At 40.1% G+C, this 14,972-nt stretch overlaps 1 protein-coding gene across 2 annotated transcripts in view; it reads left to right on the top strand.

Annotated features, from left to right (window-relative positions):
* Nucleotides 1–12,443, top strand: part of akt2 (v-akt murine thymoma viral oncogene homolog 2) — a 26,150-nt gene extending 13,707 nt beyond the window's left edge. The window contains exons 7-14 of one of the 2 annotated variants that reach the window (XM_053623339.1): nt 1,585–1,650; nt 1,760–1,828; nt 1,920–2,042; nt 5,510–5,638; nt 5,770–5,984; nt 6,144–6,231; nt 7,295–7,397; nt 12,025–12,443. In XM_053623339.1, the coding sequence (XP_053479314.1) occupies nt 1,585–1,650; nt 1,760–1,828; nt 1,920–2,042; nt 5,510–5,638; nt 5,770–5,984; nt 6,144–6,231; nt 7,295–7,397; nt 12,025–12,104 (873 nt within the window). In that variant the 3' untranslated portion in view covers nt 12,105–12,443. Of the gene's footprint in view, nt 1–1,584; nt 1,651–1,759; nt 1,829–1,919; nt 2,043–5,509; nt 5,639–5,769; nt 5,985–6,143; nt 6,232–6,327; nt 6,670–7,294; nt 7,398–12,024 lie in introns of those variants that run through there. The other variant, XM_053623340.1, reaches the window with a different exon arrangement.
* Nucleotides 12,444–14,972: the final 2,529 nt, after the last annotated feature.

Genomic DNA, 14,972 nt, shown 5'->3' with positions numbered 1-14,972 from the left:
AGGCAAGATTAGGTCTAACGGTTAAGTAGCTGTATTTGAACTAGATTTTAATTATTGTATTTGTTGTTTTTTTTTTTATTCTTTGAGTCCGCCCCCCATGGGGCCTGTGTGTGCAAAGCTCCGCCCCCAGAACCTAGAGTGGTTCAACTAGAGTTAGCGTGCTAACTGGAGTTAACATTAACATGGACTGTCATGACTTCACTTTCAAACGCACTTCAACTGCTTGAAAGACATAACACTATAAACATGTGAAATTATTTCATACTGGTTATCCTACCTATTTATGAGAATGGTCAAGAGTGTCTGCCCTGTCTGGCTGTGTTGGCCTCTTGCCAATTTCATGGGCACTACTGCTTGATCAGGCTGTCAGTGAGCACTGACTGGCTGATGGTAGCAAAAGGCAAGCTCTTGTTGAGAGGTTTGGCTCTTTCATCTGGTCCTTAATAACTGTGACAGTCATTGATGCACACAATAAAGTTCTTATTTTCATAGTAATTCTGTAATACTGAATGATCCCGACTCGTACTTGGGATTCATTGCAAACCGTACTATACACTCACTGAGCACTTTATTAGGAACACCTGTAGACCTACTCATTCATGCAGTTGTCTAATCAGCCAGTTGTGTGGCAGCAGTGCAATGCATAAAATCATGCAGATACATGATGCAGGAAAAATGTGATCTCATTGACCGTGGCATGATTGTTGGTGGCAGTTGGACTGGTTTGACTATTTCTATAACTGCCGACCTCCTGGGATTTTCATGAACAACAGTCTCTAGAGTTTAGTCACAATAGTGTAGTAAAGGGAAAAAAACCTCCAATGAGTGGCAGTTCAGCGGACAGAAACGCCTTGTTGATGAGTGAGGTCAACAACAGAGAATGGCCAGACTGGTTCAAACTGACTACAATAACTCGGATAACTACCCTGTAATATTGTGGTGATCAGAAAAGCATCTCAGAATGCACACCATGTCAAACCTTGGGGCAGATGGGCTACAACAACCTGTAAGCAAGGCAAGTTACGTCCGCTGTGCATGAATTAGGTTGGCTTTAGAGATATTGAAGTGAGTTGAAAATTAGTCACTAAATTAACATTCATAGCATTTGGCAGAAGCCCTTATCCAGAGCGACTTACATTTATTATTTAAATCTCAGGGTTGCGCTACAAAACAGTTAATAATTCAAGCCTGTGACCAAGAATTGTGATTAAGATGTCTTTTGACTGAAACATTTCACATGGAGTACTACATTTTCCTTATATTAATATAAAATGATATAGATGGTTGTTGGTGTTTTTCCTGAGAAAAATGGTGGTGTTCCTCATTTACTGTGCCATGTCCATAGATTGTCCATATCAAAAGTCATTTATACCCCATTGACTCTTATTAGCCTTCTTAGGCTCAGTGTCCATATTTTCCCATTGCGTAGCAGTGGTTCTCTCATATCTTAACAGTAATGTTATCTTTGATTGCACAAGGCTGTAGTAAATACTTCGGTCATGTCCTATTAAGTATCATGATACTGCAGTATTATTTTCACTTGCTATTGCAGAGTTGACAGAAGTGTGTTTGTGTGTGTTTCAGGATGAGGTGGCGCACACAGTCACAGAGAGCCGGGTGCTGCAGAACACCAGACACCCCTTCCTCACGGTAAGACTGTCTGTATTTACACACAGAGTTGCCGAGAATTGTCAGTGTTTTGATAAACCCACGAGTGTGACTGTGTGAAATGAGCTGGTGTTTGTGTTTTTGTGCTCAGACACTAAAGTATGCGTTCCAAACACATGACCGACTCTGTTTTGTCATGGAGTATGCTAATGGAGGCGAGGTAATTAACAGCTACACATTAAACATAATGCGCACATCTTAATGCCACACACCGTACACCTGACCTTTTGTTTTTCCCTGTTTGTGCCCAGCTGTTTTTCCACCTGTCCCGTGAACGCGTTTTCACGGAAGATCGAGCACAGTTTTATGGAGCTGAAATTGTTTCTGCGCTTGAGTATCTGCACTCACGAGATGTTGTCTACCGAGACCTGAAGGTCAAACTCACTCACTCTCTCTCACTCTCACACACACACACACACACACACACATGCACACACACCCTCGCTCACTCACTCACTCACTCGTTCACTCACACACACTTGCTAAGCACTCACACCCTTAGCTGATTTGTGTGATTTATCCCTGTTATGCTTTATATCTTCACCATTTAAAATATTATGAAAACCACAGAGTATATGTTGCAATCTTAAACATGTACTTTATATTCACTCTATTCTATAGACTACAAGATGCACTCTTTTCCTTTTCTGACAAGTGCTGTCAAAGAGAAGTGGCATTTGCATTATCTGTATATACAGTATTTGCATTGCAACTCTGTTATTGTGTTTAGGCATGCTACACCAGCAGTGCTGGTAACATGATTCAATGACGAGATCCACAATCACTCATCACAATTATCTGACCCTATTGGGCACAGTTTCCGTTTCTAGTCTTTCAGCTTAATTCACTCTATTCCAAGCAAGCCAGCTGAAGTTAACCAGAGCTTAATGTGTCCAAATGAATGAACAACCCAGTTTAGCTCTTTTCTTTTTTATTTATTTTTTATTTTTTCTTTCTTTTTTTTTTTTTTAAAGCCACAGCCATCAGAACACTGTGTCTGCCACCTTGGTGGTTGTGTAGATGTTTTTCTCTGGCCCAACAAGCTAATTGCTCTTGATTTCAGGCACAGGCTACAAATTGGCAAGTACCATGGGCAAGTACCAGCTCCGCATTCAATGACCACATACTGGTGACATTTTGTCATTCAAAACAATCTTCTCATCTGACTGTCAGTTCCTGCAGAACATCTTGCTTGATGGATTTATAAATCCATTGGTTTTAAAATGATTGGTGTTCTGAGAGAACTTCAGTAGCCTTTCCAGATCTACCAACTGCCAACACTATCTTACTGAGGCTAGGATGTTTTTCAAAGGGACTTGATTGTTGAACAGCTATGATGAAGAGGATGTATTGATTTTTTAGTGGTTCCACGTGAGTCCAGATCTGTTGGTTTCTGCAAAGGCCTTCATCACTTCAGTGTCCTGCCTGTAGTATAATCACTCTTGGTACAAGTGCCATGGTACAACACGGTGTGCTTTAGAGATCCATGTTTAGAGCAGTGTGCACACACTGGCCACATTGCACACTGCCTGGACAAGGAACTTGTGATGCAGTCTGGTTTTTGCCAGCAAGATGATGAGATACAGAGCAGATACAAGATTCATCAGTCTGATTGTCCCTCTCTTTTGGTTCAGTCTTGATCTAACTCTCCAATATGGCAGAATCTTGCCCTCTAAATGACTTACAGCTAGAGAGTTGTTTTTTTTGTGGACCCTATACTGTATGCTGTTCAGCCCTGACGTAGAACTTTAGGGTGCTCTGCAGAAATCTCTCCAGTGTCTTCAAGCTCTGGCTTGTCAAACTTTGCATCCAGTTTGGGAGCATTGATCAGGGTGCAGCATTCCTGTTCACTGTTGCGTTGTTTGGTGGATATTTCTGGATTTCGGAATATTGGGGGATGTGGTGTCTTCCTTGTTAACAAATCGGCACACCACATACTGACAGTTGAAGAAATGTGGTCTTCAATATGTTAATTCTGTTAGGGCCATTTGATTGCCTTCTCCTGACTGTTTGAACTGACTGCCACAGCTCTTTAAATCCTGCATGATGATGTTCTCCTCCCTTCTGTTAATGCAGTGAGGCCTTTTCTCCTTTCTTCATGGAATATCTCTAGGTCAGGGTTGGGAGGGTTACTTTAAAAATGTATTCTGTTACAGTTACAAATTACTTCATAAAAAATGTTATCAGTAACGTAATCCAAGTATCACAATATGAGCAATGTAATCTGATTACTTTTGGATTACTTCAAGGCCACATATGTAAATAAAGTCACGAGAAAAGCAATATGATCTCAAATACTTATATTTAGAGCTTATTTTAGAGCTATGTTAGGATTTGTTTCAATAAAAATAAATAAATAAAAGATCACTGTCCCTGATGCGAGTAAGATCACAAAAGCTTGGGTGACCATATTCTGGTTTTCCATAAAGAGGACACTTTTTTAAATTTAATTTCAATTTACATTAAATAAATGACCTTATATGGCCATGGGCATTGTTTCGACTCAGGACAGCTGTCATTTGCTGCCATTGTCAAGCAACCGTCTGACGCCGTACACAACAGAGCTTCACCTTCGAGCATTCGCTGAGATGAGGCGAATGGTTGAGAGACAGGAATTTGGCCAATAGTTGCTGCAAGTCTTTTATAATCAACCAATTGGTGTGCGAGAAGGCGGGAATTACTGAGAGGGGTTAAAGTAATGCAAACATGCACACACGTTGCAGTATTAAACCATGAACACATCATAATGAAATTAATTTTTTTCTCAAATTTAGACACATTTTTAGGGTCTGAAAAAGAGGATGTAAGGTCACCATAACAAAAGCATTTCAGAGAACTATTTTTGTTCATTTCTACCAAATTAACTTTGCGCAAAATTTATTTGCGCATGCACCAGGAAGTTGAGAGAGAGAACCAGGACTATAATCAAGCAGCTATCTATACTGTGTTATGTCAAAAGAATCATTTCTTTGGTTTTAAATGAAAAAAATTGTAATCCTGATAGTACTCCCTTTTTTTAAAAATAAAATGTACATGTAATCTGATTACTTTGTTTTCAAAAACACTAGGTCAGAAAGCTAGTGCAAGAAATTCACACGGTCTGATATTCCACTTGTACCGTAAGCATATGTAATCACGTAATCGCAGGTAAAACAAGGTAACCTGCCAACTCTTTAAACAGCAGTTTATACCTGAACTTTCTTACCCTGGGCAACACCCCTTTCTTTTAAGAGTTATTGCCATCCAAACTAGCAGAACCGTTCGTCAAGACAAATTCCTTGCATTCCTTCCTTTGTTTAACATGCCTGGCAAATAAAACTGTTTATAAATCAACAGTAGTGCAGAATCCGGTATATGTTAGTGTCAAACCTTTTTTTTTTGTTAGGTGCTGGCCACCTGATGAATGAGACTTCTCTCTCAGGTGTTTTGCTGGTCATCTAATGCGCATCTCTCACCTGTGTGTTGTTTTGCTGCTGCTCTTGCCAAACACTTAATCTTCAATTGGTGTATCTTTATATACCTATATACACATCCTTCCTCATGCACATTACTTGCTTCTTGTTGTTTGGCCATTGACTTGGTCAGAAAAGCACATTATTAGATTAATAAGGAGGTTGAAGATTTCTTGAACAGATGAACTTGCTGACAGATTTTTTTTACCTATTTAGTTTGATGAATATTTAGAGAGATTAGGACTGTAGCTAAGGTTTGAGCTCAGGAAACAAACTAAACAGTATCAGTAGGCAGTTGTTATATTGTTATATTAGGGCAGTGCCCTCATGTTCCAGAGAGATGTTAATCAGTTGATGTTTGTTAATTTGATTGTCTGTGGGTTTCACAGCTGGAGAATCTAATGCTGGATAAAGATGGACACATTAAGATCACAGATTTTGGTTTGTGTAAGGAAGGAATTACCAATGAAGCCACCATGAAGACCTTCTGTGGAACTCCAGAGTACCTTGCTCCTGAGGTACACATGCACGCACACACACACACAGTGAAGTGTACCTTGCTCCTGACGCTCATGTACGCGCCACACAGTTATCTCCCGGGACTACAGTTTCGGTCTCGCTCTTTGTCTCTTTCCTTATCCTTCTGCAGGTACTGGAGGATAATGATTACGGACGGGCAGTAGACTGGTGGGGTTTGGGTGTGGTCATGTATGAAATGATGTGCGGTCGACTGCCATTTTATAATCAGGACCATGAGCGTCTGTTTGAGCTTATCCTCATGGAGGAGATCAGATTCCCCCGAAACCTGTCACCTGATGCCAAGAGCCTGCTTGCTGGCCTGCTCAAGAAAGACCCTAAACAAAGGTCAGACAGAAACATTGTACTGTGGTTAGCTTTAGATATTTTAACTGTCAAATCTGAAATTTAAAATAAACATATATAGAAGGTGTGTTTTTGAAATGTGTAGGCTAAATGTGAGTCAGTGTGTTGTAATTGACACTGGTGTTTTCTTGCCAAATGAAGGTTGGGAGGAAGTATTGAAGATGCCAAAGAGGTGATGGCTCACAAGTTTTTCTCCTCCATCAACTGGCAGGATGTACTGCAGAAAAAGGTGAGAGGTAACAGACAGGAAACAATGAAGGAGTGATTAGCAATATTTGACAGTGTAATTTTGCATGGGAATGCTTAACACCTTCCTCATCCACAGACAGGACTACTCAGGCAAGGTAAGGTACCAGCTGTTTGAGGACACAACAGTGACAGAACAAATACATAGCTATTTGCAGAGCTGCCAGGTTAGTTTTAGCAGGTTAGGTAACTGGTTAAACTGGTTATCAACAAATGGTGGTTAGCAGGTTTCTTTTTTTATGTAAAAAAAAACAACAACAAAAGACTGAACAGGTCGTTGCTTGTCTAACATTCAGGTTTAAACTCGAGTATGTGTGTGTTGCGTTGGTTCCGTCAGCTTTGTCTCTCTCTGGATCACAGGTCCTACTTAACGTAATAACCATTCAAGTAGGATGCTAGTAATAACACACAGGTGAAAGCAATCACTTGTTACTTGCCAGTTCAACCTGCCTCCTTTCTCTGCCCGCAGCTGTTGCCCATCCGCTTGCTCTCTGCCACAGTCAAGTTGGCGAAGCTCGCCACATTGCACTATTTACAGCTCAGTTAAGACAGCGGTCATATAAGCATTTGCTTATATGTGGGGTGGGGTTGGGGGGCAGATTCCCAGGCCACCATTCATATATGAAATATGATATAATTCATTCATCTACAGTAGCTGCTTTGTCATGGTCAGGGTTACAGTGGGTTCAGAGCCTGTCACAGGAACACTGGGTGTGAGGCCAGAATACACCCTGGATGGGGCACCACTGCATCTAGGTGCACCCCTCACACACACACACACACACACACACACACACACACACACACACGTACAATTTATTGTAGCCGGTTCACCTACTGACATGTTTTGGGGAGGTGGTTGAAACTAGAGAACCCGGAGGAAACCCACATAACACTTGGAGAACATATATATGTGATCTCTTTGGACTGCCATTGTCTCCAAATATGGTAGTAAAGAGATATTGTGCGTAATTTGCACAATTAGCCATTGTTGACTTGATTATTTCTCACAGACATTACATTTTCTGTCTATTTATCTTTTTTAGCTCACCCCTCCTTTTAAGCCTCAGGTGACATCAGAGACCGACACTCGCTACTTTGATGAGGAGTTTACTTTGCAGACCATCACTGTCACACCGCCTGACCAGTGTGAGTATAACAGCTGTGTGCGTTTGTGTTAAGTCTTAGTGCAAACTTTGGTGCTCAGTGTCTCTCTTGATGCTTGGAGTTTGAGTCTCTACACACAATTAGATGATGGGTCTGAAGCAGAATCATGCTACTCTGTCTGGCTTGTGTTGTTTACACATTCTAGTTTCTCAAAGTCCTTTTTGTACATTTTTATATGATAGTTTTTTGACCGTTAAAAATTCAAACTGTCAGATAAAATCAAAAACTGTCAGATACAATGTCTGGTAAAAATATTAACATGAAACAGACATATGTTAGACAAAGTACATTCGCAATTGCACACCAAAATAAGGTCTTTGTCTGCGCAAATATTTTTTCCCACATGCTTCTCCTGTAACATGTACTCTGATTTGCTCACATTATTCAAATAATTCAACCACACACACGGTTGCACACGTCTTTGTGCTGGTTGTCTGTCTCTCACTCGTTCCCTTGCCCGTTCGTTACAGGAGGCACTGAAAGCACAAAAACACACCAAAGTAACCTCAGGCTAATCCAACACAGGTCAGAATCACGCGTTACCTGCTGGTTTGACCCGCCTCCTCTCCGGCCACAGCTGACGCTTGAACACGCCCCCATCCCCACAATCACATATACTTTGCATAGTCCAAAATGTTACAGTGCAAAATAAACACAAGATGAGATGGCTGGATTTTTTTCCAGTTTGTACAGTAAACTTGATAATTCCCGGACACGTTGGCTGTCACCAAAATTTCTTCGCGGAAACTCTGATTAATATATGCACTGCTCACTGTTGAGATGGCAGACGGTGTCCTGGATGGTGTCCTCGATGGTCTCCTCCCAGACCTGGATCAGGGCATCAGTGAGCTCCTGGATAGTCTGTGGTGCCACTCGGCGGCTTCGGATGCTCCGATACATAATGTCCCAGATATTCTCAGTTGGATTCAGGTCTGGGGAACATGAGGGCCAGTCAAACTGCCTCAACACTCTGGACACATGAGGGGGGCATTGTCATGCACCTGGAGGAACCGAGGGCCCACTGCACCAGCGTAGGGTCTGACAATTGTTGTGAAGATTTCTTCCTGTACCTAACAGCAGTAAGGATACAGTTGGCTGGTGCATGGAGGTTTGTGCGACCCTCCAAGAATATTCCTCCCCAGACCCAACGCCAAACTGGACATGCTGGATGATGTTGCAGTCAGCATAACGTTCCCCACAGCATCTCCAGACTCTTTCACATCTGTCACATGTGCTCGGTGTGAACCTACACTCATCCGTAAAGAGAACGGTGCGGCGATGGCGGACCTGCCAATTCTGGTGTTCTCTGGCCCTGTCCAGCTTTCCTTTTGTAACGGCCCGTCTCCCAGGATCTCTATGCTCTTGAAACTGTGCTGGGAGACGCACCAAACCTCCTGGAGGAGCTAGACAACCTGTTCTACCTGATTGGGTTGCAGGTACTGCCTCATACTATAACACCAATCCCCAAAAAGTTGGGAAGCTGTGTAAAATGTCAATAAAAACAGAATGCAATGATTTGCAAATCTCATAAACCCATGTGTTCTTCACAATAGAGCATAGAAAACATATCAAATGTTTAAACTGAGGAAAATGTACAATTAAATATATATGTAATTACTCAATGTATTATTTAAGATTTAATGTCTTCTGTATATTGAGAAAACGTTCCACTTCTGCAGATGACACCATGACTTTCTCTGCCATGAAACTTAGTAATGTGTCAAAGGACTGCAGTTGTTTTCACACATGACATGGTCCAGATTTAAGCTCATCTGAAGCAACCCCAGACCATGTGGACTGAAAACTAAATTTCTCACACGACCTAATGCATGAATTTGCTGTGCAAATGCCTTCAGGTTAGGGGTGGGCGATATGGTGATTTTAGCGTTATGGTACTTTGCATATATACAATTCGTATGTTACGCTGAAAATGCTCAGACATTGCACCACAAGTCGTTTTATGAACCAGACATTGTTCCCTAGTCCACCTTCTGTTCACCCTGACAGACACAAACAACCCAATAATAGGCAACAGTATGCCGTTGCTTAGCTTATATTTTCTTCTCATTATGTTTGGCAACATAGCAGCATGGCCGTCAACACGAAGGAGTTGGTGCCTAGAAAATTCAGCATTTTATACAACAGACTACAAAATGTGTGAGACAAGATTGGCACGTATAGGACCCACGGCACATTTGTTTAACCACCAAAAAAGCACCCAAAAATTGTGCCACTCGCATGAATGCAACAGCATCCCAGAAACAGTGATGAAGTAAACAAGTGTGTTTGAAAAAGGCATTCAGACATCACTGATGCCATGACATCCAGCCTGGTGCAGTATATAATATAGGGCTGCAACTAATTATTATTTTCATAATCGATTAGTTGGCCGATTTATTCCAGTATATATCAGTACCCTTTTTTTGTTTATTTAAAATAAAATCACAAACTGTGTGTTACAAATATAAACTTCAGACTAAAACTTCAGACTAAAACTTTACACAACTGTTTGTCCAAAACAGAAAAGAACCCAATACACACACACCAGAATATATATTATTAATGTAGGACTGTACTTTAATTCGGTGCTTTTTGTGCATCCATAAAAATAATGCATAAATACTATAAAAATGTATTTTAGAGTATTTATGCATTATTTTTATGGATGCACAAAAAGCACCGAATTAAACTACAGTCCTTAATTAATAATAAAAACTCCCTTTCCTTGTGGTTTGTTACTCATTGTCTTTAGACATATTGTTTTACTTGTGTTTACTTGTGATCATAATGTTTTAATTAGACATTACAGATCTTACTCGCGCTCCCGCTCCATATCAGCGTGTCTACACTGCGCATGAGGAGCAACGCGGCCTCGTTACGAACACCTCACTTCCATTATAATAAATGGCATTTACACTACAAATACAACAGATAATGACCATAAACTTAAATTAAACTAAACCTTTTAAGCAGCTTGCACCACTTTCCCCTGCCCCTTACACACAGTGGAGCATTTTGGATATAAACATAACTTTGTCCTCGTGCATTTGATTTCCACGGTGTTTAATATAAAATGCCAAACCTGCCTTAGAGGACTTGGAGGTTACACACTTTCTTCCTCAGTCACGTGATGATTTCGCCTCTGTCTGAGGGAAACTGAGGTCCTGTTGGGAATAAAAGGTAATGCTGACAAAGTAAACTGAAGAAAGTCATTATCAGTGACTTGGGTATTTGCTAATGCTAGTGTGCGTATGACGTCATGCACCGTTGCCTAGGAAGCAGTTTATACTTCCGGTTAGTAAAAAAAGAAACCCGCTAGTGTTATATTTGAGATGATATTACCTTTCTAAAATCCACACACTAGACGGTAGTGCAGAGTGCATAGTGTAAGTGTATAGTACTTCATTTGGGACACAACTTTAGTATTTATTCTCCGAAGCGTGTTTTTGGAACAGAGTAACGTAATGAGTAAATCTCCCCCATGCCGCGTGCAGACCGACTAATCCATAATGAGATTCGTTGACAACGATTTTCGTAATCGATTTTATCGATTAGTTGTTGCAGCTCTAATATAATACCCATCCAAACAGTTGAAAAATATGGTTTTAATCGACTTCTGAAAATAGTTGCTCCTCGTTAGAATTTGCAAGAAAGGATATTTTGAGCAGTTCTGGTGTGAAAGTAGTGGACAGTATTATCGGTAATCACCATAGATTCCACCTATTACAGTGGCTGTCAAGTTGGAAGATTTAATGTCTGCTGAAAAACATTGACTGCACGTTTAAGATCGACAACAATAAATTGTATTATGCATTTCCTTTTAGCCGATTTTGCATCCTATATGAACTTTAATAGCCTGTATTTGACTTCAGAGCAGGGCAACAAAACATCTTTCTCTGTTTCCCTTAGCTTCCCTTTTCCCTGCTTGCTAAACAGATGAAGCTATGCTAGCCTTCCACTTGTGGAACCCCTTCGCTAGCAAAACATGAGCAGGGTTTAAATAAAGAAAATGAAACCTGTTTATCACAACTGCTTTACTATACAAGAATTCAGTGATTATCTTTGCTACTCTTCAACACAGAGCACATGCATGCATTGTTTATATAATTTACTTGATATTTAGAATGAGCTGAGTTACAGCTAATAACTCATGAGGTTATTTTTTAGCTAAAGTCCCATCTTCACATTTGCAAGTGTTTCTGACCTTGTTAATAATGAAAAAAAAACCCAAAACAGCAAACTACTTCCAGTATTTTTTTTTTATAATGATCTAATGTGCATCACACAACACGAGTCTCACATTTGTGGCCACGCCCCCTTCTGTTGGTGGATTTGCAGAGTTAAAGTTCATCTACATGAACTTGACACAAACAAGGTGGCTGCAGAATTAACCGCTGAATGGATTTAATGGATTTATTTTTTACATTTTTTTGGCCAAGCAGATTTTAATCCAGGCTTGGTGCTTAGTGTCCGAGTCTTTAAGTGTGCGTTTCTTAATAATACTGGTATTATAGGATGAAGTCTGTTAAATTCAATTGAATGCTGAGTGCATTTCCATGTGTTATTAAGCCTTGTTTTATTATGCATATGTTTCTCTGTGTTTGTGCAGATGATAGTTTGGATGCGGAGGACTCGGATGCACGCACACATTTCCCTCAGTTCTCTTACTCTGCCAGCGTACGGGAGTGATGGAGAGACCAACATCGACACACACGCACACACACTCTCTCTCTCTCTCTCTCTCTCTCTCTCTCTCTCACCAGCAAACCAGATATCACCTACACCTACAGTCACACACACTGTCTCACCAGCAACCTGGACACCATGCTAGCATCCATTCATACACACACACTTACCAGCAAACTGGAAACTGTATACACACACACACACACACACACACACACACACACACACACACACACACACACACACACTGTCACCAGCAAATCGAACACCACGGCAACTTGCTCACTGCGATCAGCAGTCTGTTGACTAGTGAAGGCCTCATTAAACTGAGCCTGATCCAGATTGGTCCTCCAGGTTGTCTGTTACACTACACACACTTCACACCTTTCAATAAAATGAGTCATGGACTCATTGTGTTAAACACCTCAGAAACAGCATATACTGTATACACACACGCTCTCTTGTATGCACGTTTTAACCGAGTTTTTACAGAAGTAGAACTTCAGATTGTTACAATTTTTAATACAGTGGGGAAATGCACGCATGATGCCATCCTGCAGTGCAGTGCAGTGCCCTTTTTATGCCTTCAGTTGTTACTGTGGTGTTTCAACAACACATACTGCTGATCGTGTGTGTTTGCTTTTGTGTGAATGGTGGTGTGTGTGTGTGTGTGTGTGTGTGTGTGTGTGTGTGTGTGTGTGTGTGTATATGTTCTGAATGTACATCTTCAAGTTTGTATTTTGATTTGATTTTGTACAGGACCCATATTGTGGGTTGGGGGGTGTGATTTCTGCCGTGTGTATGAAATATATATATATATATATATATATATATATATATATATATATATATATATATATATATATATATATATAGTGTATGTATGTATATGTGAGAGATATATATATATATATATAATGTGTGTGTGTGTGTGTATATATATATATACACATACATACACGTGTGTGTATATTATTTTTATATATATATATATATATATATATATATATATATATATATATATATATATATATATATATATATATATATATATATATATTGTGTATATATATATATATATTGTGTATATATAAAACACACACACATATATGTATTATGTATGTACACATGTGCGCACACACAGATACAGTAGGTGTATAAAGGGAATTGAGGAGCCGCAGCTCTGTGGATGAGTGTGTCTACTTTCTGCACCTGTAAGGCTTTATCATCACTGTGTAACCCAGGGGTCTGCTACAGAGGCAAGAATTCCACACAGTACAAGCACTGGGAAGTTGTAGTCCTAGTTTCATTGCTTAGAAACACCAGAGTCATCACTCAGCAAGTGTAGCAGAGGAATCATTAAACTGTGCTGTGCAGAACTCTGCACAGCTCTGTGTGATTGCACCCCCCCAACTGCAGCCAGCCTCCTGCTGTAAAACACCCAGACACTCAGCTGTACAATTCTGCAGGCTTTGATGTAAAGAGATTTTTATTAAATGAGAATTTGAAATGTCTCTCTCGCCCTTCGGTCTCTGTGTTTATGCTGGTTACTGATCTCAGTTAGCATGAGAGCTGACTGAGTGAGTGAGATGGAGTGAGTTTTATGTGTCTTGTTTCATTGAGCCTTTTCTGTTTGTTTTCTGAACAGATCAGACATTTTTGCTTCTGTTGTTCTTCAAATCGTCTTGATGAGCTCAATATAAATATAATCTATTCCACCAGCTGACTGCTCTCATGTCATTGTCTCATGTCTCGTGAGATACTGTAACTGTGTGTGTGTGTGCGCCATCTTAAGCAGTCCCTTAATGGAGTTCAATGTTATGCAGACCATCACACTTCATGGAAAAGGTGTGGTGGTGTTACGTTTAGTGGACTGATATATGACCAAAAGTATGTGGACACCTCACCATTACACCGATATGCTGTCTTTCCCCAGACTGTTGCCACAAAGTTGAAAACAGTTGTATAGGATGTTTGTATGATGTAGCTTTAAGATTTCCCTTCAATGGAATTACAAGGCACTAACCCATTCCAGCATGACAATACACATTCACAAAATGTGATCCATGGTTTGCCAAGATTGGTGGAGAAGAACTCAAAGTGGCCTGTACAGGCCTCAACCCCTCTGAACACCTTCTGAACTGGAACGCTGACTGTCCACCAGGCCTAAGGTCAGTATCTGACCTCATTAAAGCTCTTGTAGCTAAATGGGCTGAAATCTAGTGGAAAGCCTTCCCAAAAGAGTGGAGGCTGTTCTAGCAGTGAAGGGGAGTCCAACGTTGGAATGAGATCTTCAACAAGCACATATAGGTCTGATGGTCAGGTATCTACATAAACATTTTGGGGATATAGTGTATGCATGTATAAAGCCACTTCGAGTTAAATTGTGTAAAATGCCAAAAGAAAAAACAAGTCTTAAAAGTACAAATTTCTCCTATATGTAAGCCTAAAAATGTAAACAATGTGCAAAAATTATTAGAGCGTAAGAGTACTCTTGAATGCGCGAGTATTTAGAAATGCTTTAGAGATGTCTCAAACTGTTATGAGAAGGAAAAGATGGCAGCACCGAGACAGAAAACACATGCACCAACTAATTTTTGTGTGCTCATTATGGTTACCCAGGGTTTACTCACATGGAGCTTCACATTTTTAAAGCAGAATACAGATGTTTTAATGTGTAAATTGTTAATTTAATTTTTAATTTAAAAAATTTGTAAATAGGAGCATTTACACAATAAATTTGGTATTCATGATAATCCTGTAAGTTCATAAAAACATTGGTATCCAACTCATACTCCTTAGTGTGTGTAGATTTATGCATAGACATGTTAGACCTTGACTGAACAGCTTCAAACCATATAGATTATGCAG

This window comes from Ictalurus furcatus, chromosome 4, assembly GCF_023375685.1.
Source record: "Ictalurus furcatus strain D&B chromosome 4, Billie_1.0, whole genome shotgun sequence".
Classification (NCBI taxonomy): domain Eukaryota; kingdom Metazoa; phylum Chordata; class Actinopteri; order Siluriformes; family Ictaluridae; genus Ictalurus; species Ictalurus furcatus.
Note: the sequence above shows the minus strand (reverse complement) of the source record. Positions and strands in the feature narration are given on the sequence as shown.